The 22,268-nt window shown below is 46.0% G+C and overlaps 1 protein-coding gene across 3 annotated transcripts in view; it reads right to left on the bottom strand.

The window, feature by feature from the left end:
• Positions 1 to 22,268, bottom strand: part of PTPRE (protein tyrosine phosphatase receptor type E) — a 228,169-nt gene that overhangs the window by 61,098 nt on the left and 144,803 nt on the right. For all 3 annotated transcript variants that reach the window (XM_040439123.1, XM_040439124.1, XM_040439125.1), the window contains one exon: positions 3,703 to 3,839. In XM_040439123.1, coding sequence (XP_040295057.1) covers positions 3,703 to 3,839 — 137 coding nt within the window. The remainder of the gene's footprint in view (positions 1 to 3,702; positions 3,840 to 22,268) is intronic.

The raw sequence follows: 22,268 nt of genomic DNA, 5'->3' as shown, positions 1-22,268 counted from the left end.
ATCCCAAGCAGCCAATCACTGGGTGAGATGGGTCAACACTACGGCGAATACATCCTTTTCTTTTTAAGCCCCTCTACACCCACTGCTCCCAATTGTAATTGCACTGGAAAACCCCCTTTTATCTGTTAATACTTTGAATTCCAAATTTCAGGACATTTTAGGTGACACTCCTGTTCTTCCAGGAACAACCCTGAAGGCTGCCAGAAAAGACTTTCTTTTTTTTTTTTTAAAACCCCGTGTGTAACTCACTTGAACCATGCATTTTATCATAAGATCAAAGAAGAAATGCAATATCAAGGAGATCTGCTGTGACGAGCGCTCCTCCACCACGGATAGTTGTGTCTTCAGTGAAAGCAATAGGCAACATCTATCTTCTTAAAATTAGAGTTATTGTGTTTAAAAAAAGATGACTGAGGAGACATCTAATAGCTATGTATAACGATATCAATGGTCAATACAGAGATCTCCCCCATGGTATATAAAGTATATACCCAGGACTGTATAACGAGGGGACATCCGCTATGTCTAGGGTAAAGAAGGTATCTCCACCTACATAGAAGGGGATTCTTTACTATAAGAGCAGTGAGACCATGAAGCTGTCTGCCAGAGGACATGGTGATGAGGAACTCACTAAAAAGTTCAAGAGGGACCTGGAGTGTATTATAAGGAGGAATGAGCAAATCGACTTCGGATAAAACATCGGTCCAATACTGTACGGAACGAGCACTTGGAACCGAACCCGAGTTCGGGAAATGTTTTTTTTTACAGTAAAAACGAATCTATGAAGTTATTACACGAAGTCACGCGAGACTTCGCAAAGTAATAACTTCGGCTCATCTGAGCCAATACATTCTAATACTGTACGGAGCGCTCGCTCCGTACAGTATTGGACCGAAGTTTTATGCAAATCGACTTCAGATGTTTCATCTGAAGACGATTCGATCATCCCTAATTATAAGCTATAATTAATAGATTACTGGAGAAGGGTCACTGATCGAGGACATAAAGAAAATTAGTTTCTACCTGATGATGTTTTTTAGCCTTCCTCTGGATCGACTTTGCAGTATGAAAGGCTGAACGGGATGGATCTATAACTTCTTCCAGCCTTACAGCTGTTACGCTACTATGTATGTTACATAGCAGAAAAAGTGGCCATGGCCAAGCGGTAGGCGGACTTTAAAGGGAACCTGTCACCAGGATTTTGGGTATAGAGCTAAAGACATGGGTTGCTAGATGGCTGCTAGCACATCTGCAATACCCAGTCCCCATAGCTCTGTGTGCTTTTATTGAGTATAAAAACCGATTTGATACATATGCAAATTAACCTGAGAGGAGTCAGAGCTTAAAAATATGACTCTTCTCTGGTCACACAAGTAAGATATGACTCTTTTATGCTAATTTGCATTTGTATCAAATCGTTTTTTTTACACAATAAAAGCACACAGAGCTATGGGTACTGGATATTGCGGATGTGCTAGTGGCCATCTAGCAACCCATGTCCTCAGTTCTATACCCAAAATCCCGGTGACAGGTTCCCTTTAAGACACATTTATTAGGCAAAGGTGAAAAATGAGCAAATTAGTGGCACATGTCACGATCAGTGTGGGGGAAAAACTCCACACTAAACACAGGAGGGAAGGGGAACAGTAACTGGGCCTGGAAACTAGGGAAGGAACAGGTCACCTCCTAAACAACCCTAATCCGGGCCCTAACTACCTATCAATATGAATAGACCTTGAAGGTAGGAATATTCATATGATGTATACCTAGGCCCTAATATCCCTATAAGGCCCTGGAATGAGGTTAGGACCAGAGACAACCACTTCCTCCCCAGATGGACGAATGGAAGTCTCTGTCTCAGGCCCAGATACAAACAACAGGGAATAATACAAACACAAAACAATAAGAAAAGACAAGACTTATCTGAAAGTAGAAAACTGCCAACTCCAGAAGCACCACAGAGTACAACCGACCAGCTAGTTAGAAGGCAGGAAGAAAATCTATAAACCGCATCTCCAAGAGTGAGAAGCGACTACTTATGGGAAAAGTAAATTACCAACAAGCAACACCTGAAGCAAGGGGGGTGGCATTCACCAAAACACAGACACAATAAGATCCACAGTGAACTTGTCAATTTAACCCACGAGTTGCCAGTCTCTCCGATCTCCTGGTACCTGCCATGGGAACGTCCGTGACAGCACAACAGTAAGGCTGCTCAGCAGTCCATGGGCACCTTTTAATAAACTAGCCGTAATTCTTGTTGACTACCTATTACAAACATACCCGTCCGGACCCTAGCGACAAGATCTCTAGCTTTGGCGAGACCACGCTGGGACAGCATTCTTAGCAACAGGATGCAATGTTCTGTTTCTCCCCACAGCGGGCGTGTGCTGGAGGTAACTAGCAGTGGGTTGATTGCTCAGCTGCTCTATTCCTGTGTGCTGTGTTCTGACTAATGGAGCACCGGATCATAAACCTATCAGGTTCTGATCCTGGGAATTGGTGCTCTATTTAAACCCCTTCCTAGCCAGATACCATTGCCAGGGATAGGTTCTCACTTACTAGCTTTGCTCCCAGTTCTGTTATGTATGTGTTTGGATTGCTTGTTGGACTGACTTCGGGTTGCCTTTGACCACTCTCTATCTCGTGATTTGGTACTGTGTTTCCCATCTGGCTCTGACTTCAGCTTGGCTTTTCTGACTACCTTCTGTCGTCTGATTTGGTACTGCATTGTCTGCCCGGTTCCAACCCATTCCTGTACAACTTCGTCTTTGCGTAGTTTCTTCTCTCAATGTGTCAGTCCTGCACCAAGCAGAGTATGGAACGTCGACCAGTTGCAGACTTGCCGCCTAGGGCTTGCACTGCAAGTAGGCAGAGAAAGCGGGCTGGGTTCCAGTTAGGGCTACTGTCTGTGTGTTCCTGTCTACTGTGCTCACACTTCCCTCTCCAATTTTCATTGGTACCAAATACACTGGTAATAATAAAAGTGGAACAATGCACATTAGTTTGGGTAGGTTCACACAGTTTTTTGGAGGAGGTTTTGAGGCAAAAGTCAGAAGTGGATCCAGCAAGAAGGAGGATTATTGGATTATATTTTCAATTCCTTTTGAATCCACTTTTGGCTTTGGCTGAAAAACCTACAGGAAAATCTGCATCAAAACATGTGACCCTACCCTAATGTTGTTTTTTTTTTCCAATTAAAATTGCTACCTGCATTTACTACAGCCAGTATTTTCCAACATATGAATCCCAAAGCAGGACATTTCAAGTCTGCCCTGTTCCAGCCAGGAATACCCCCAAACCTGTCCATTAAATTCCTTACACACAAAACGACATAAACCTGCCCTTTTATTAGCAGTAGGTAGGGAAGTCCTGTAAAAACAAGACTACTGTAACGTATATATGCTGCAAAAGTTTGGAAACAAGCACCTAACACTATCCATGGTCAAAAACCATAGGAACCCAACCTGGCAGGACCACATTGGCAGTCCAGAGGAGCTATGTATGATGTAACAGAATGTTTACCAGTGGATCTCTCGGGAAATTAGGGGGAAATTAAAACTCACTTTATCTCTGCATGTTACTGTAGAATCAAAGAGGAAATGTAATATCAGGAAATCTGCTGGGGCTGGCGCTCCTCCAGTACAGACAGTTCTGTTTATCAGTATAAGCATGTCATTGCATTCTCTCCTGCAGACTCACGTTGTACTCCTCTCGAAAGAGCTTCCCATCATCTGCTGATCGTATCCGGACCTCTTCTTCTAAATGCTCCACTGGAATCGGGAAGTATTTCTTGACCACAGTGGGCGTGCTGCTCAGTAACATCACCCGTTGCTGCTCTGTTAAAGTATTAAAAATATACCAATGAACAGACAAGACATCACATAGCAAAAAAGTCAAATAAAACTTCACGTAATATCATCCTACATCGGATATCTTCATCTTCTCACTTGACTCCATTTTTCTTCCCTAGCTCATGTCTGTGTGACACAGTCATAACCGAATCTGAAATGCTCTGTGCTGCTAGTAGCCTTGACCTCAGCTCTATCTTCATATGAGCAGGCAGGCTACTCACTTAATGTCACCAAATTCCACTGCAATTTTTAACACTGGGGACAACACTCTAAATGCCCCTTTTAACCCCAAAGTAAAAATAGAATACTACAAGGCACCCACTGAATTCAATGGGTGATGTAAATAACGCACAGACACAAGTGGTTTCCCAGATCAAGTGCCCTTTGCTGTGGATAATAGAGAAAAGGTAAGGTCCCCTGGCCTTGACCTATAAAGGGGGGCTAGTCCATGCCTCAAAACGCGTTGCTGTGAGACCAACAAAGATTCCTGACCAGTCTCCCAAACTCTTCACATGTCTGTTTTCTTTGATAAAATTATAAGCAGTTTCTGCACAACTTGCCCTTTTCCAATGCGAGAATTAAAATGTCCCTGCCAAAAACATGAGAGCAGAAGGCGTCACGTGAGTGTCCTCCTGTTGAGAAGGCCACATTCACAGAGCTGAGGCATAAGCTGCGACACTCGTCCTGACAGAGTGCAGTAAGTTTTGGTATTACACCAGAGTGCGTCCTTCCAGTCACTCGGAATTAAAAGGAATACACTCAAGGTTTGCTTATCAGAGAAGCTGAGGGCAGCCTTGCGAAAAATTCCATGTAAAAATTCAGTTTTTTACTAAGCAAAAAGAATAGGAACTGAGCAAGTGCTGACATGGTCTACAGAGCGCAGAGCAAACAGACCAGCAGCGAGACTGTAAAAATGCTTTGGTACCTTCACTCATGGCAGATGTTGTTGCAGAAATTTCTGCTACTTAAAATCAGGACCATCCATCTGAATGAGGCTTGCAGAAATCCATGTGCTCGCTGCCAAAGCAACCACATTCAGATGAATGGAGCTAATTTTCGGTCGCAGAAATGTCTGCAACAAAATCTACAGCGTGAAGAAACTCACAGATGCGTTTTGCTCAAAATACTGTATATTGGCTAAGAATCTCAGTTATTTATCATATCAAAATTAGGTATTCGTCAATATATAATATTTGTATTTACTGCTATGTGAGTGATATTATATTGTTTTTTCAAATATACAATATGGAAAAAAGCTTGACAGTTAAAAGAGAGTATCTCATGACAGCCCTTTTCCATATACAGGGAGTGCAGAATTATTAGGCAAGTTGTATTTTTGAGGATTAATTTTATTATTGAACAACAACCATGTTCTCAATGAACCCAAAAAACTCATTAATATCAAAGCTGAATATTTTTGGAAGTAGTTTTTAGTTTGTTTTTAGTTTTAGCTATTTTAGGGGGATATCTGTGTGTGCAGGTGACTATTACTGTGCATAATTATTAGGCAACTTAACAAAAAACAAATATATACCCATTTCAATTATTTATTTTTACCAGTGAAACCAATATAACATCTCAACATTCACAAATATACATTTCTGACATTCAAAAACAAAACAAAAACAAATCAGTGACCAATATAGCCACCTTTCTTTGCAAGGACACTCAAAAGCCTGCCATCCATGGATTCTGTCAGTGTTTTGATCTGTTCACCATCAACATTGCGTGCAGCAGCAACCACAGCCTCCCAGACACTGTTCAGAGAGGTGTACTGTTTTCCCTCCTTGTAAATCTCACATTTGATGATGGACCACAGGTTCTCAATGGGGTTCATATCAGGTGAACAAGGAGGCCATGTCATTAGATTTTCTTCTTTTATACCCTTTCTTGCCAGCCACGCTGTGGAGTACTTGGACGCGTGTGATGGAGCATTGTCCTGCATGAAAATCATGTTTTCCTTGAAGGATGCAGACTTCTTCCTGTACCACTGCTTGAAGAAGGTGTCTTCCAGAAACTGGCAGTAGGACTGGGAGTTGAGCTTGACTCCATCCTCAACCCGAAAAGGCCCCACAAGCTCATCTTTGATGATACCAGCCCAAACCAGTGCTCCACCTCCACCTTGCTGGCGTCTGAGTCGGACTGGAGCTCTCTGCCCTTTACCAATCCAGCCACGGGCCCATCCATCTGGCCCATCAAGACTCACTCTCATTTCATCAGTCCATAAAACCTTAGAAAAATCAGTCTTGAGATATTTCTTGGCCCAGTCTTGACGTTTCAGCTTGTGTGTCTTGTTCAGTGGTGGTCGTCTTTCAGCCTTTCTTACCTTGGCCATGTCTCTGAGTATTGCACACCTTGTGCTTTTGGGCACTCCAGTGATGTTGCAGCTCTGAAATATGGCCAAACTGGTGGCAAGTGGCATCTTGGCAGCTGCACGCTTGACTTTTCTCAGTTCATGGGCAGTTATTTTGCGCCTTGGTTTTTCCACACGCTTCTTGCGACCCTGTTGACTATTTTGAATGAAACGCTTGATTGTTCGATTATCAAGCTTCAGAAGCTTTGCAATTTTAAGAGTGCTGCATCCCTCTGCAAGATATCTCACTATTTTTGACTTTTCTGAGCCTGTCAAGTCCTTCTTTTGACCCATTTTGCCAAAGGAAAGGAAGTTGCCTAATAATTATGCACACCTAATATAGGGTGTTGATGTCATTAGACCACATCCCTTCTCATTACAGAGATGCACATCACCTAATATGCTTAATTGGTAGTAGGCTTTCGAGCCTATACAGCTTGGAGTAAGACAACATGCATAAAGAGGATGATGTGGTCAAAATACTTATTTGCCTAATAATTCTGCACGCAGTGTATATATATTTTTAGTTTTGCAGAAAATAGGGTCCTTGGTAATAAGAAAAGCTGCCCCCAATCTCCATTTTTAGACAGTTTTGTCTATAAATTAAGGCCATATAGTACTACCATATAGTGCCAAGACAATCCTACCATATTCAGTCGACATAATACCGCTAAATAGTAATATAATAATAATATCTAAATAAAATGCAGTATCTAAATCATATTTCCCACTGAATACTGACATACCGTTACAACATAATACTGCAATTCAATTCCCAAAGAATACCACCATAAACCAATAAATAATATTCTGTGCTTTTAGATATGTCCTGAAGTTTCTATTTTCGGTGGTCCCTTGGTAAACAAGGTCCCTGGGAAATAGCCCAGTTTACCACCCCTAAAGGGACTCTGACTAGGGGACATGGTGAGAAGGACACTCAAGATGGAACAGCCACCATCTAATACTAATGTATGACCAGGCTTGGCTATCTCCAGTGCACAGTGGCTCAGTGGTTAGCACTGGTGCCTTGAAGCAATTAGGTCCTGGGTTTGAATCCGACCAAGGACAACATCTGCATGGAGTTTGTATGTTCTCCCCGTGTTTGCATGGGTTTCCTCCCATACTCCAAAGACATACTGATAGGGAATGTTGATTGTGAGCCTCATTGTGGACAGAATATGCTAATGTCTGCAATGCGCTGCGGAATATAGGAGCGCTATATAAGTGCATAATAAATAATGGACTAGGGTTTCTGAGGTTGGACCCATGGTGATCAGCTGATGGCGTAAGGTAATTTCTTTTTTAATCTGCATACTATTTCTGGACTGAACACTGAGAATACTAAATATACACTGAACAAAAATATAAATGCAACACTTTCGGTTTTGATCCCATTTTGCATGAACTGAACTCAAAGATCTGAAACATTTTCTACATACACAAAAGACCCATTACTCTCAAATATTGTTCACAAATCTGTCTAAATCTGTGTTAGTGAGCACTTCTCCTTTGCCGAGATAATCCATCCCATCTCACAGGTGTGGCATATCGAGGTGCTGATTAGACAGCATGAATATTGCACATATGTGCCTTAGATTGCCCACAATAAAAGACCACTCTGAAATGTGCAGTTTGATCACACAGCACAATTCCACAGATGTCGCAACATTTGAAGGAGCATGCAATTATCATGCTGACTGCAGGAATGTCTACCAGAGCTGTTGCCCATGCAATGAATGTTCATTTCTCTACCATAAGCCGTCTCCAAAGGCGTTTCAGAGAATTTGGCAGTACATCCAACCGGCCTCACAACCGCAGACCACGTGTAACCACACCAGCCAAGGACCTCCATATCCAGCATGTTCACCTCCATGATCGTCTGATTGTTTGCATAATCAAAGAATTTCTGCACAAACTGTCAGAAACAGTCTCAGGAAGCTCATCTGCATGCTCGTCGTCCTCAGCGGGGTCTGGACCTGACTGCAGTTCATCATCGTAACCGACCTGAGTGGGCAAATGCTCACATTCGATGGCGTCTGGCATGTTGGAGAGGCGTTCTGTTCATGGATGAGTCCCGGTTTTCACTGTTCAGGGCAGATGGCAGACAGCGTGTGTGGCGTTGTGTGGGTGAGCGGTTTGCTGACGTCAACGTTGTGAATCAAGTGGCCCATGGTGGCGGTGGGGTTATGGTATGGGCAGGGGTATGTTATGGACAACGAACACAGGTGCATTTTATTGATGGCATTTTGAATGCACAGAGATACCGTGACGAGTTCCTGAGGCCCATTGTTGTGCCATTCATCCACGACCATCCCTCATGTTTCAGCATGATAATGCACGGCCCCATATTGCAAGGATCTGTTCTGAATTCCTGGAAGCTGAAAACATCCCAGTTCTTGCATGGCCAGCATACTCACCGGACATGTCACCCATTGAGCATGTTTGGGATGCTCTGGATCGGCGTATACGACAGTGTGTTCCAGTTCCTGCTAATATTCTGCATCTTCGCACAGCTATTGAGGAGTGGACCAACATTCCACAGGCCACAATCAACAACCTGATCAACTCTATGCGACGGAGATGTGTTGCCCTGCGTGAGGCAAATGGAGGCCACACCAGATACTGACTGGTTTTCTGACCCCCTCCCTATCCCCCCTGTAAGGAAAAACTGTGCACATTTCAGAGTGGGCTTTTATTGTGGGCAGTCTAAGGCACACCTGTGCAATATTCATGCTGTCTAATCAGCACCTCGATATGCCACACCTGTGAGATGGGATGGATTATCTCGGCAAAGGAGAAGTGCTCACTAACACAGATTTAGACAGATTTGTGAACAATATTTGAGAGTAATGGGTCTTTTGTGTATGCAGAAAATGTTTCAGATCTTTGAGTTCAGCTCATGCAAAATGGGACCAAAACCGAAAGTGCTGTGTTTATATTTTTGTTCAGTGTAGATTAGATAGACAGATTAGAATAGATAGATTAGATAGACTAAATATATAGACAGATACTGTAGATTAGATAGCAGTTACTGACTGGTTTTCTGACCCCCCCAGTAAGGCAAAACTGTGCACATTTCAGAATGGCCTTTTATTTTGGGCAGTCTAAGGCACACCTGTGCAATATTCATGCTGTCTAATCAGCACCTTGATATGTCACACCTGTGAATTGGGATGGATTATCTTTGAGTTCAGCTCATGCAAAATGGGAGCAAAACCGAAAGTGTTGCATTTATATTTTTATTCAGTGTATTTCTTTCCTTTGTTCTGTTGGTCTCCGTTTCAATGTTAATCTTTTATACTTAGTTACAATTTGTTGCTTTTCGACTTTCCTCTTTAGGGATCTTTTCCTATTTTTGACACTTTTCCTACTTTACTACTATTTGGCCATGTTATTTTTTTTTTTATCTACTTTCACTTTTGGTCTGTTCCTGTTTTTGAAAGCTTCCCATTTTCATCTGATGGGATCCACTTAAATTTTTGACAAAAAACGTTATACAAAATGAAAATCAGGTCTATTTCAGCTCTTTAAAAATGGATCTGAGATCTGTACTGAGCATTCATCTTAGGCTACTTTTACATCTGCGTTTTTCAATTTCGCTATTGAGATCCGTCATAGGATCTCAGTAGCGGAAGAAAACGCTTCAGTTTTGTCCCCATTCATTGTCATTGGGGACAAAACTGAACTGAATGAAACAGAGTGCACCAAAATGCATCCCATTCCGTTTGTTTGCGTCCCCATCGCGGACAGAAAAACGCTGCAAGCGATGTGGTGCGGAGCAAGACGGATCCATCCTGACACACAATGTAAGTCAATGGGGAAGGATCCATTGTCTGACACAACAGAAAACGGATCCGCCCCCCATTGACTTTCAATGGTGTTCATGACGGATCCTCCATGGCTATACTACCGGATCCGTTCATGACGGATGTATGCGGTTGTATTATTGTACCGGAAGCATTTTTTCAGATCCATGACGGATCTGCAAAAAACGCTAATGTGAAAGTAGCCTTACATTAATCCACATGGCTAGATCATTAGCCCTTGGGTTAAGTACATACTTGCATTTAATGTGCTGTAAAAGTTGCTGTCTCTGCTCTGTCCTATTTGTCCGTCAAGGACAGACAGCCATCTGGCTAGAAACGCCTTTGGTAAGGAGCCATTGACCTCTACGGGTGCAAAAGTGTACAATGAAGAAGTAACAGACTGTGCATGTCCAGTGCTGGACATCTTCTCCCCATCTCATCCCTGCCCCGCGCCAATAATCTAATGGTTATCTGCCACTGGCCTGAAGGAAAACAATTGGGATTAAAGATTTATTTTTAGGCACGAGCCACCACAACTTTCCATACTGTAGCAGCCCTACTACTGAATTTATAAAATTCATGCCATTTTTATCCAGCTCGAACATCTCCTTCCTGATTGACAAGGGTTAGTTTCCTACATAGTCATCTCATCTGGTCCTGTGACCCAAGTAGGAGAGAGAAGGGCTGGCAGAGGAAGCAGGAGGAGCAAGGTGTGCAGAGTGGATTGGGCCCACCCTCAGTGCACTTCACTGCTCATTTGCAACTGGATTATGTGTACTTTTCTCCAAAATTGGATCGTTAAGTGAAAGGTATTATTACATTCAGCTGACCTAGCCATAAAAAGCCTTGTGTCTGGTGTAACAGAAAATTTTCCTTTAAAGGGAATCTGTCACCTACACCTAGGCCACTGCTGTGTAGTGCTTTCTCACATGATTTGTCTGGGTTATTGATCATTTAAAAAGCCATAAAATGAACTTTGGTATGCAAATGAGGTCCAAAGTGTCCAGCGGGACATAACCAATGGGTCAAGACGCCCAAGCCCTCCTCTGCCCAGAGCCCAAGCCTGCCTCTCCCGAGAGCCCAAGCCTGCCTCTCCCGAGAGCCCAAGCCTGCCTCTCCTTATAGCCCAAGCCCGCATATCCCCCAAGTCCAAGCTCGCCTCTCCTTATAGCCCAAGCCCGCCTATCCTTATAGCCCAAGCCCGCCTCTGCCCAAAAATGCCTTTCCCCAGAGCCCAAGCCCGCCTCTCCCCAGAGCCTAAGCCTGCCTCTCCCCGGAGCCCAAGCCCGCCTCTCCACAGAGCCCCAAGCCCGCCTCTCCGCAGAGCCCAAGCCCGCCTCTCCCCAGAGCCCAAGCCCACCTATCCCCAGAGCCCAAGCCCACCTCTCCTTATAGCCCAAGCCCGCCTCTGTCCAGAGGCAAAGCCCATCTCTCCTTATAGCCTAAGCCCGCCTCTCCCCAGAGCCCAAGCCCGCCTCTCCTCAGAGCCCAAGCCTACCTCTCCCCAGAGCCCAAGCAAGTCTCTGACCAGAGCCAAAGCCCGCCTCTCCCCAGAGCCAAAGCCCGCCTCTCCCCAGAGCCAAAGCCCGCCTCTCCCCAGAGCCAAAGCCCGCCTCTCCCCAGAGCCAAAGCCCGCCTCTCTCCAGAGCCCAAGCCCACCTATCCCCAGAGCCCAAGCCTGCCTCTCCCCAGAGCCCAAGGTCACCTCTCTCCAGATCCCAAGCTCACCTGTCCCCAAAGCCCAAGCCCGTTTCTCCTTATAGCCAAAGCCCGCCTCTCCCCAGAGCCAAAGCCCGCCTCTCCCCAGAGCCAAAGCCCGCCTCTCCCCAGAGCCAAAGCCCACCTCTCCCCAGAGCCAAAGCCCGCCTCTCCCCAGAGCCAAAGCCCGCCTCTCTCCAGAGCCCAAGCCCACCTATCCCCAGAGCCCAAGCCTGCCTCTCCCCAGAGCCCAAGGTCACCTCTCTCCAGATCCCAAGCTCACCTGTCCCCAAAGCCCAAGCCCGTTTCTCCTTATAGCCAAAGCCCAGCTCTCCCCAGAGCCCAAGCCCGCCTCTCCCCAGAGCCAAAGCCCGCCTCTCCCCAGAGCCAAAGCCCGCCTCTCCCCAGAGCCAAAGCCCGCCTCTCTCCAGAGCCCAAGCCCGCCTATCCCCAGAGCCCAAGCCTGCCTCTCCCCAAAGCCAAAGGTCACCTCTCTCCAGATCCCAAGCTCACCTGTCCCCAAAGCCCAAGCCCGTTTCTCCTTATAGCCAAAGCCCACCTCTCCCCAGAGCCCAAGCCCGCCTCTCCCCAGAGCCAAAGCCAACCTCTCCTTAGAGCCCAAGCCTGCCTCTCCCCAGAGCCCAAACCCGCCTATCCCCAGAGCCCAAACCCACCTATCCCCAGAGCTCAAACCCGCATATCCCCAAAGCCCATGCCTGCCTCTCCCCAGAGCCAAGCCTGCCTCTCCCCAGAGCTCAAGCCCGCCTCTCCCCAGTTCCCAAGCCCACCTCTCCCCAGAGCCCAAGCCCGCATATCCCCAGAGCCCAACCTCGCCTCTCCTTATAGCCCAAGCCCGCCTCTGCCGAGAGCCCAAGCCCGCCTCTCCTTATAGCCCAAGCCTGCCTCTCCCCAGAGCCCAAGCCCGCCTCTCCTTATAGCCCAAGCCCGCCTCTGCCCAGACCCCAAGCCGATCTCTCCTTATAGCCTAAGCCTGCCTCTGCCCAGAGCCCAAGCCTACTTCTCCCCAGAGCCCAAGCCTATCTCTCCCCAGAGCCCAAGCTCACTTCTCCTTATAGCCCAAGCCCACTTCTGCCCAGAGCCTAATCCCGCCTCTCCCCAGAGCCCAAGACCGCCTCTCCTTATAGCCCTAGCCTGCCTCTCCCCAGAGCCCAAGCCCGCCTCTCCTTATAGCCCAAGCCCACCTCTGCCCAAGCCCGTCTCTACTTATAGCCCAAGCCCGCCTCTCTCCAGAGCCCACGCCTGCCTCTCCCCAGAGCCGAAGCCTACCTCTACCCAGAACCCAATCCTTCCTCTCCTTATAGCCCAAGCCTGCCTCTCCCCAGAGCCCAAGCTTACCTCTCCCCAGAGCCCAAGCCTGCCTCTGCCCAGAGCCCAAGTCAGTCTCTCTCTATAGCCAAAGCCCACCTCTCCCCAGAGCTCAAGCCCGCCTCTCCCCAGAGCCCAAACCTACTTCCCCCCAGAGCCCAAGCCCGCCTTTCCCCAGAGCCTGGCTATCCGCAGAGCCCAAGCCTGCCTCTCCTTATAGCCCAAGCCCACATCTCCCCAGAGCCCAAGCCCACCTCTCCCCAGAACCCAAGCCCGCCTATCCCCAGAGCGCAAGCCTACCTCTCCCCAGAGCCCAAGCCTACCTCTCCCCAGAGCCCAAGCCCACCTTTCCTCCCCTTTTCCCTGTTCTCGGAGCATGTGCACTAACTACAATGAGTCCATGCCCACTGCAGGGAAGTCATTGTGCAGGCAGTGTGCTTGTGGAAAATTTCACCAAGGAAGGGCTAACAACGCAGGCAGAGATCAAAAGAAATATGTGATGTCGCAGAGGAGGGGACAGACTGGAAGGCCCAAGGGGAGGTACTAGGAACAAGAGAAGGGGCGGTCTTGGGCTCTTGGGCTCCTTGAATCATTGATGATGCTCCGCTGGGCAATTTTGGGCCTAATTTGCATACCAAAGTTCAGTTTCTGGTGTTCTAAACGATCAATAACCCAGACAACTGTATAGTTTTAATCACGTTAGACAGCACTACATGGCATTGCTATCAGTTACATACAGTAGAAGCAGGTTACAGATTTCCTTTAAAGGGGTTGTCCAGACTACAGATATTGATGACCCCAACAATCAGCTTTTCCGGGCAGCCGCAGCTCGGGAAACTATACAAGTGCAGAAGCCGGAGACTCCATTTACTATGTACGGTAGTTTCCAGCGCTGCCATACTGCAGCTCAGCTCCCATTCATCTGAATGGGAGCTGACTGCAGTACCCAAACAGGGCCACTACACAGTGTACGGCGCTGTCTCTTCCACCTCTGTACACTGTATAGTTTCTAGCACCGGCAGCTGTCTGAAACAGCTGATCGGTGGGACCGTGCCATTTGTCAAACCCCCATCGATTTGATATTGATAAGGGGTTGATCTGTGACCCGATCAACCCCTTTAAGGCAGAAAAATAATGATGGTGTATTTCAAGGTGACACCCAAAAGTCACACCTTCTCTAATTCTCAACACATTTAAGTGCTATATATAAGTCTGTTTTGTGGACATCTAATCTCTGTGATATATGACTGTTCTGCAGCTCCCTGTACAGACCCAGGAATGACTCAGAAGTGAACAGATGAAATCATTAGATCTTATTAGCCGGTATATTACAGTTTACAAGTCATTATCACAAGCTCCTGGAAATGTTAATGCCCTCACACAGAAGAGTAATTACAAAAACAGGAAGTGCCACATACAGGCAACGCTATGTTAACAACTCCAACATATGAGGGTGATTATTCCATCCAAATGTCACAAGAATTTCTTCCTCTCCCATCATTTTCATTGCAAATTGTATTTCAACAGAAATAAATCGCATTAACCCTTAACATTATTCCCCATGTGCATTCCTTCCTGCGCAACAGTAGTCTCCGTGGATCATTATGGTAATAGAATAGTATTCCACAGGGCATTACGAGCATTGCACAGATGGAGGGGGCTTTTTTGGTTCAAAATGGAAGACTGTCTAAAATTTGTGGGCACTGCAACGTTAAAGAGGAGCTGTCGCCTCCCCTGACATGTCTGGTTTAGTAACTACTTGCCTCACCCATGTAAAAACCATTCTGGAGCATCTATTCTTATGACTCTATGTTGTGCCATTCCTTTATTATTCCTGCTAGAAGTTTATGAATGAATTGCAAGCTGTTTGCGCTGATGGTCTAGATGGGTGTTACCCGTTGGGGTGTGTGTCCCTGACCAGTTTGTCAGCACTGATTGTACACTGCTCAAAAAAATAAAGGGAACAGAAAAATAACACATCCTAGATCTGAATTAATTAAATATTCTTCTGAAATACTTTGTTCTTTACATAGTTGAATGTGCTGACAACAAAATCACACCCAAAAAAAAAAATGGAAATCAAATTTTTTAACCCAGGGAGGTCTGGATTTGGAGTCACACTCAAAATTAAAGTGGAAAAACACACTACAGGCTGATCCAACTTTGATTTTAAGTCCTTAAAACAAGTCAAAATGAGGCTCAGTAGTGTGTGTGGCCTCCACGTGCCTGTATGACCTCCCTACAACGCCTGTGCATGCTCCTGAAGAGGTGGCGGACGGTCTCCTGAGGGATCTCCTCCCAGACCTGGACTAAAGCATCTGCCAACTCCTGGACAGTCTGTGGTGCAACGTGACGTTGGTGGATAGAGCGAGACATGATGTCCCAGATGTGCTCAATTGGATTCAGGTCTGGGGAATGGGCGGGCCAGTCCATAGCATCAATGCCTTCGTCTTGCAGGAACTGCTGACACACTCCAGCCACATGAGGTCTAGCATTGTCTTGCATTAGGAGGAACCCAGGGCCAACCGCACCAGCATATGGTCTCACAAGGGGTCTGAGGATCTCATCTCGGTACCTAATGGCAGTCAGGCTACCTCTGGCGAGCACATGGAGGGCTGTGCGGCCCTCCAAAGAAATGCCACCCCACACCATTACTGACCCAATATCAAACCGGTCATGCTGGAGGATCTTGCAGGCAGCAGAACGTTCTCCACGGCGTCTCCAGACTCTGTCACGTCTGTCACATGTCCTCAGTGTGAACCTGCTTTCATCTGTGAAGAGCACAGGGCGCCAGTGGTGAATTTGCCAATCTTGGTGTTCTCTGGCAAATGTCCAACGTCCTGCACGGTGTTGGGCTGTAAGCCCAACCCCCACCTGTGGACGTCGGGCCCTCATATAACCCTCATGGAGTCTGTTTCTGACCGTTTGAGCAGACACATGCACATTTGCGGCCTGCTGGAGGTCATTTTGCAGGGCTCTGGCAGTGCTCCTCCTGTTCCTCCTTGCACAAAGGCAGAGGTAGCGGTCCTGCTGCTGGGTTGTTGCCCTCCTACGGCCTCCTCCACATCTCCTGATGTACTGGCCTGTCTCCTGGTAGCGCCTCCATGCTCTGGACACTACGCTGACAGACACAGCAAACCTTCTTGCCACAGCTCGCATTGATGTGCCATCCTGGATAAGCTGCACTACCTGAGCCACTTGTGTGGGTTGTAGACTCCGTCTCATGCTACCACTAGAGTGAAAGCACCGCCAGCATTCAAAAGTGACCAAAACATCAGCCAGGAAGCATAGGAACTGAGAAGAGGTCTGTGGTCACCACCTGCAGAACCACTCCTTTATTGGGGGTGTCTTGCTAATTGCCTATAATTTCCACCTGTTGTCTATCCCATTTGCACAACAGCATGTGAAATTGATTGTCACTCAGTGTTGCTTCTTAAGTGGAAAGTTTGATTTCACAGAAGTGTGATTGACTTGGAGTTACATTGTGTTGTTTAAGTGTTCCCTTTATTTTTTTGAGCAGTGTATATTGCCAGACTGACTAGACCTTCATTGCAAACTGCTAGAAATATCCACTCTTGAACACCATTTTTATCTACATAGATCCAAAAATGATGTGCTGATTAATTTCTTAATGTGTTTCTGCATTGGTCACAGCTCCGTTTTTTCATACTTACTAAGATTAATTTGAAATCTCCGGCAGAGAACAGGAAGCCAGAGTTCTCTGGATCTGGCATTGTTAAATACTGCCACCTGCCCGCCGGAACCTATTGACATAATGGGGTCCAGCAGGCCGCTACCCTGCAAATATGCCAGGAATCGACCAGACAAAAAACACTGCACGCAATGGTTTTTGCCTGGCCGATTCTATGCATGAGAGCGCAGCCGCAGAAGTGTAACTAGTCTAAGGCCTCATGCACATGACCATTGTTTTGGTCCGCATCCGAGCCGCAGTATTTGCGGTTTGGATGCGGACCCATTCACTTCAATGGGGCCGCAAAAGATGCGAACAGCACCCTGTTTGCTTTCCACATCCGTTGCTCCATTCCGTGGTCCGCAAAAAAAAAATATATATATAACCTGTCCTATTCTTGTCTGTTTTGCGGACAAGAATAGGCAGTTATATTAATGGCTGTCCGTGCCGTTCCGCAAATTGCGGAACGCACACGGACACCATCCGTGTTCTGCGGATCCGCAATTTGCAGACCGCAAAACACACAACGGTCGTGTGTATGAGGCCTAATTCATGGCATGTAAGCCCCACTCCTGGGAACTCTCTCCAAATTTACCGGGAATGCCCACTTATGGGCGGAGCTTCCACACCCATTTTGTGGCCTGGGACAGCCTGAAATTATGTTTTTTGTGATACAGAGATTTAGTATGCAGTAAGTGTAGCTCATCCATCCAGAATGGAAGGCCTGCAGACTGATTACAGGTTGAGTTCTAACCTCTCTCTCGTTAAGCCTTGCTCTTTCCCGTTTGCCTTAAAGGGGTTGTGTCACCTCCGCAAATGGCATTTATCATGTAGAGAAAGTTAATACAAGGCACTTACTAATGTATTGTCATTGTCCATATTGCCTCCTTTGCTGGCTGGATTCATTTTTCCATCACATTATACACTGCTCGTTCCCATAGTTATGACCACCCTGCAATCCATCAGTGGTGGCTGTGCTTGCACACTATAGGAAAAAGCACCGGCCTATGTGCGCTGCCATGGTCCCGGCCACCAGAGAGGCCGGCACTTTTTCTTATAGTGTGCAACCCCGACCACCACTGATGAATTGCAGGGTGGTTGTAACCATGGAAACGAGCAGCGTACAATACATTAGTAAGTGCCTTGTATTAACTTTCTCTACATGATAAATTTGCTGAAATGACACAACCCCTGTTGTTGAATTTTGGACTTCTCTCTGACCTCTGGATTTATGTTGTTCAAGACTTTGTTGTTCAAGACTCTGACACCTGTGGTCCCACAGCTCAGCTTACTCTGGACTTTGCCACTCACTTTGCCCCCGGTATTTCTGGTGACCTCCTGTTGCTGACCTCTCCCTTTTTACTGTACTACGTTTGATACTGCTCGCTGCCGTCAAAACCAATGCATGACCTGGGGATTTACTGCAGGCAAGTCCATCCTTTCTAGCATGAATAACAGAGAAGCACATGGCTAATCCACAGCCATAGCTCGAGGCTCCCTCTAGTGGTGGCTTCAGGCAGCCAGAATATTATCATTTAGCTGTATGTTTGCACATGGGATTTAGAGCTCTGTATATAATAAAGATATACAGAATCACAAACTCTTGTACAAAATGGTGTGTGTTTTCTTTATGTGTTCTGCAGATTTTGACCACATACACATAAAATAGTCCTGACATACGGTTCACACTTCAGATGTGCGATACGTGCTGCAAGCTCGGGGTGTGAAGCGATTGACCTTGCAGGTTTTCAGGTCACAGTTAGAATCCGTCAGTAAAAAAATTGCACATACCCATGGAGTAGAGAGCCTGGAATCAGGAAGTACACCGTTTCCTTCCCTACTCCTATTTCCTGTTCTGCATGAATGACCAAGTGAGGATTTATTTAAGAGCGCACCCCCCTCCCCCGCCCGGGCGTTTATCCCTAGGATCCTGGCCCATGCAAAGGGAACCCATGACTTGGAGAATTATTAATAGTATGTCTTGTAAATGAGAGACGCTGACTAAATGGAAATCCCTAATTTACTAAAACTATAATAATTTCGACTGTTAATAGGCGTGCACTGTAGGGGAGGACCCTCCGGTAACATGGAGCACGCTCCGACAGAATAGGTGCAGAAATTTCTACAATTGAAATTCTAGTTGAATTCATCTGAATGGGGTTGTTTCTGCAGCATGTGCATGGATTTCTACAAGCTGCATTCAGATGAACAGAACGTACGCAGAAATGTCTGCAACAAGTCTGCCACGTGTGAATACACCCTAAGAAGAGGGTCTCTGTTCCAGGCATAGGCTCCCTGGGCGCTGTCCCCGACATAACATTCTGTTTGCCAGGAGTGATCAACCGCAGCACTCCATAATAACCGGTTGTCACCTTTTTGCAATTGGCACTTTTTTTTTTCTATTTTTTGTTTCATTGTGCAAACAAAAGAATCTCCTGCTGAATTTGAATCAGGTGACCCCCTTTGTACATCCCAAAATGAATAGAGACCACATAGCATGCTGCCCTAATAAAAATAAAAACCACGTGCCACCCGTCCTGTATACAGACCCAAAGCCAGACCCTCCATATAAAGAACCCAGGCCAGATCCTCCATCTATACAGGCCCCAAACCAGACCCTCATGTATACAAGCCCCAGACCCACATACAAACCTCATACCAACCAAACCCCCGCCCCCCCCCCCCCCCCCCCGTATATAGCCCCCATACCAGAATACCTCTGCATTACAGGCCCCAGACCAGAATCTGATAAAAATCCAGACTAGACCACCTCTGACAACAGACCCCTCCTTACTACAGACCCCAGACCAATCCGGAGTGCAGGAGGTAACCATGGAATGAGCTCTGGGGGACCCTTGTGGAGTGAGATAAAGGCTGACATGGGGATGTTTTGACTGGCATGGTGGCATCTGTGTCAAGAAGAGGATTGTTGCCTGCATGGGAAAAATTTAAGCAGAAAACACAAAAATCTGTGGCAGAACTGGGAGCATTCTGGCTGCAAGGTCACATATCCAGTACTCACCGTTCTTGCACTTCTATTCACTCCCGGCCACTCTCATGCCTGGGAATAATGAGAAGTGCAGGACCAGAGAAAGGTGAGTGTGATATAAAAACCCGAGAGATTTGCTGGCTCTTCGGGGAGTGTGGGTGATCTCTTTTCCGGCAGAGTTGGCAAGTATCTGCTAATCACTTCACTGCAAAACACATACGGTAAACTTGGTAAAAAACCTTTCCAGATTAAGAGATTAAGATAATCGAACTTCCCAACTGGATCTCCATCAAACTAATCACTGGATCTCCATTGAAACATGTCTTGAGAAAAATGGCACCCAGATACCTAGCAACATAGTACAAATAAAAAACACAAGGCAGTCAACATATTCTCCTGCAATGTTGATCCAGAAGAAGTAACAAAAATCTATTATGCAGCAGCCAGTTGTCTAAATTATAAAGAAAAAAATCATTTAAAGCCTCATTTACACGTCAGAGTTTTGGTCAGTGATTTATATCAGTGATCATGAGCCAAAACCAGGATTGGAGCCTCCACAGACATGAAGTATAATGGAGAGATCCGAACCTGTTCTATGTTTAGAGCCGCACCTGGTTTTGGCTCACAATCGGTGATGGAAATCGCTGACCAAAACAGTGACGTGTGAATGAGGTATAACTGTAAAAGACCCCTTAAATCCCCAAAAAATCCTTCAACTCTAAATATGGGAATCAGAAGAAATCCTATTACCAGCAATGCAGTAAGGTGTTTTTTCGACTATAAAACACACCGGACTATAAGACGCACCTAGGATTTGGAAGAGGAAAATAAGAAGAAAAATATTTTTCAGCAGATCTCAGATCAGACCCCCATTCTTCCTTAGACCTCAGATCAGACCCCAAAATCAGACCCCCATCAGCCTCAGATCAGACCCTCAGACCCCCAAGCTCAATCAGCCTCAGATCAGACCCCCATCAGACTGAGATCCGACCCCCATCAGACTGAGATCCAACCCCATCAGACTGAGATCAGACCCACATCAGACTCAGATCAGACCCACATCAGACTCAGATCAGACCCCCATCAGCCTCAGATAAGACCCACATCAGACTCAGATCAGACCCCCATCAGCCTCAGATAAGACCCCCATTAGACTCAGATCAGACCCACATCAGACTCAGATCAGACCCACATGCTCCATCAGCCTCAGATCAGACCCTCAGACCCCCAAGCTCTATCAGCCTCAGATCCGACCCCCATCAGACTCAGATCCGACCCCCATCAGACTCAGATCAGACCCACATTAGACTCAGATCAGACCCACATCAGACTCAGATCAGACCCCATCAGAATAAGATCAGACCCCATCAGCCTCAGATCAGACCCCCATCAGAATAAGATCAGACCCCATCAGCCTCAGATCAGACCCCCATCAGACTAAGATCAGACCCCATCAGCCTCAGATAAGACCCCCATCAGCCTCAGATAAGACCTCCATCAGCCTCAGATCATACTCTCATCAGTCTCAGATCATACTCCCATCAGCCACAATAACTATATTAGCACAGATTAGGCCCCAACAGGGGTACAGATCAGCAGCAAAGGTCTCACGATCCACGTCACTTGGAGTAAACTGACCGCCTCTCCAGACAGGCATCAATTGGATCAAAGAAAAAATAAAAGAAACACTTATACCCGTGCTATATCCAGTATGAATTATCTTTATTTAGGATAGCAATTAAAAGTCCATAGATAAAACGCGTTTCAGGGACCTGTGTAACTGAAGAAGGGGCTGGTCTCTGATACGCATTTTATCTATGGACTTTTAATTGCTATCCTGAATAAAGATAATTTATACTGGATTTTTTCAATTCTTTCCTTTGATATAATTGGGATATTATAACTTAAGAATTCCATCTAAATCACTATTAAAAGATCATACTACCAAATAACACCCTGCATTCGGGAGTTCCATAGTCCCACTGCTGACAGTAAAAATACCCTTTGTGTTGACCCCGAAACATCCTTTTCTTACTATTTTTAGGGAATAGAAACTGAAATGTGTTGTGAAATAGAAATTTTTGGTCCTGTAGATAAAAATGCACATAAAAATGTAATACTGTATATACAGACCAAACTATCCATGAAACGTGTAAATACTACATGAAATGTAGATAAAGCATCATATAGATACCGAGTTGCAGAAGTCAAAATTCAAAGTGCCCTATATCGTCCTGATGGATGACAACAGCACAGACTACCAGTCGGATGAGCCATGTCCACCACTATCAGTTATGTCATGACCAAAGCCATGTAAAGCTCAGTGTCTGATGGCAATGCAAGGCGCAAATGATCCTGTATCTTCTGCAGGGCTTAAAACACCATCAAAGCACATAATAATGCCTTACATTAACACATCCCAACTTAATAAAAATGCTTAAACTATGATACTAAACCAAATTTCCTGAACCTCTAAATAATACAGACAATGCTGCTACTTCAAGGGGTTGTCCAGTTTATAAAAAACAATTCCGTGAGCCCTCTAAGGATT

This window comes from Bufo bufo, chromosome 6 (genome assembly GCF_905171765.1).
Source record: "Bufo bufo chromosome 6, aBufBuf1.1, whole genome shotgun sequence".
Taxonomy (NCBI): Eukaryota; Metazoa; Chordata; class Amphibia; order Anura; family Bufonidae; genus Bufo; species Bufo bufo.
Note: the sequence above shows the minus strand (reverse complement) of the source record. Positions and strands in the feature narration are given on the sequence as shown.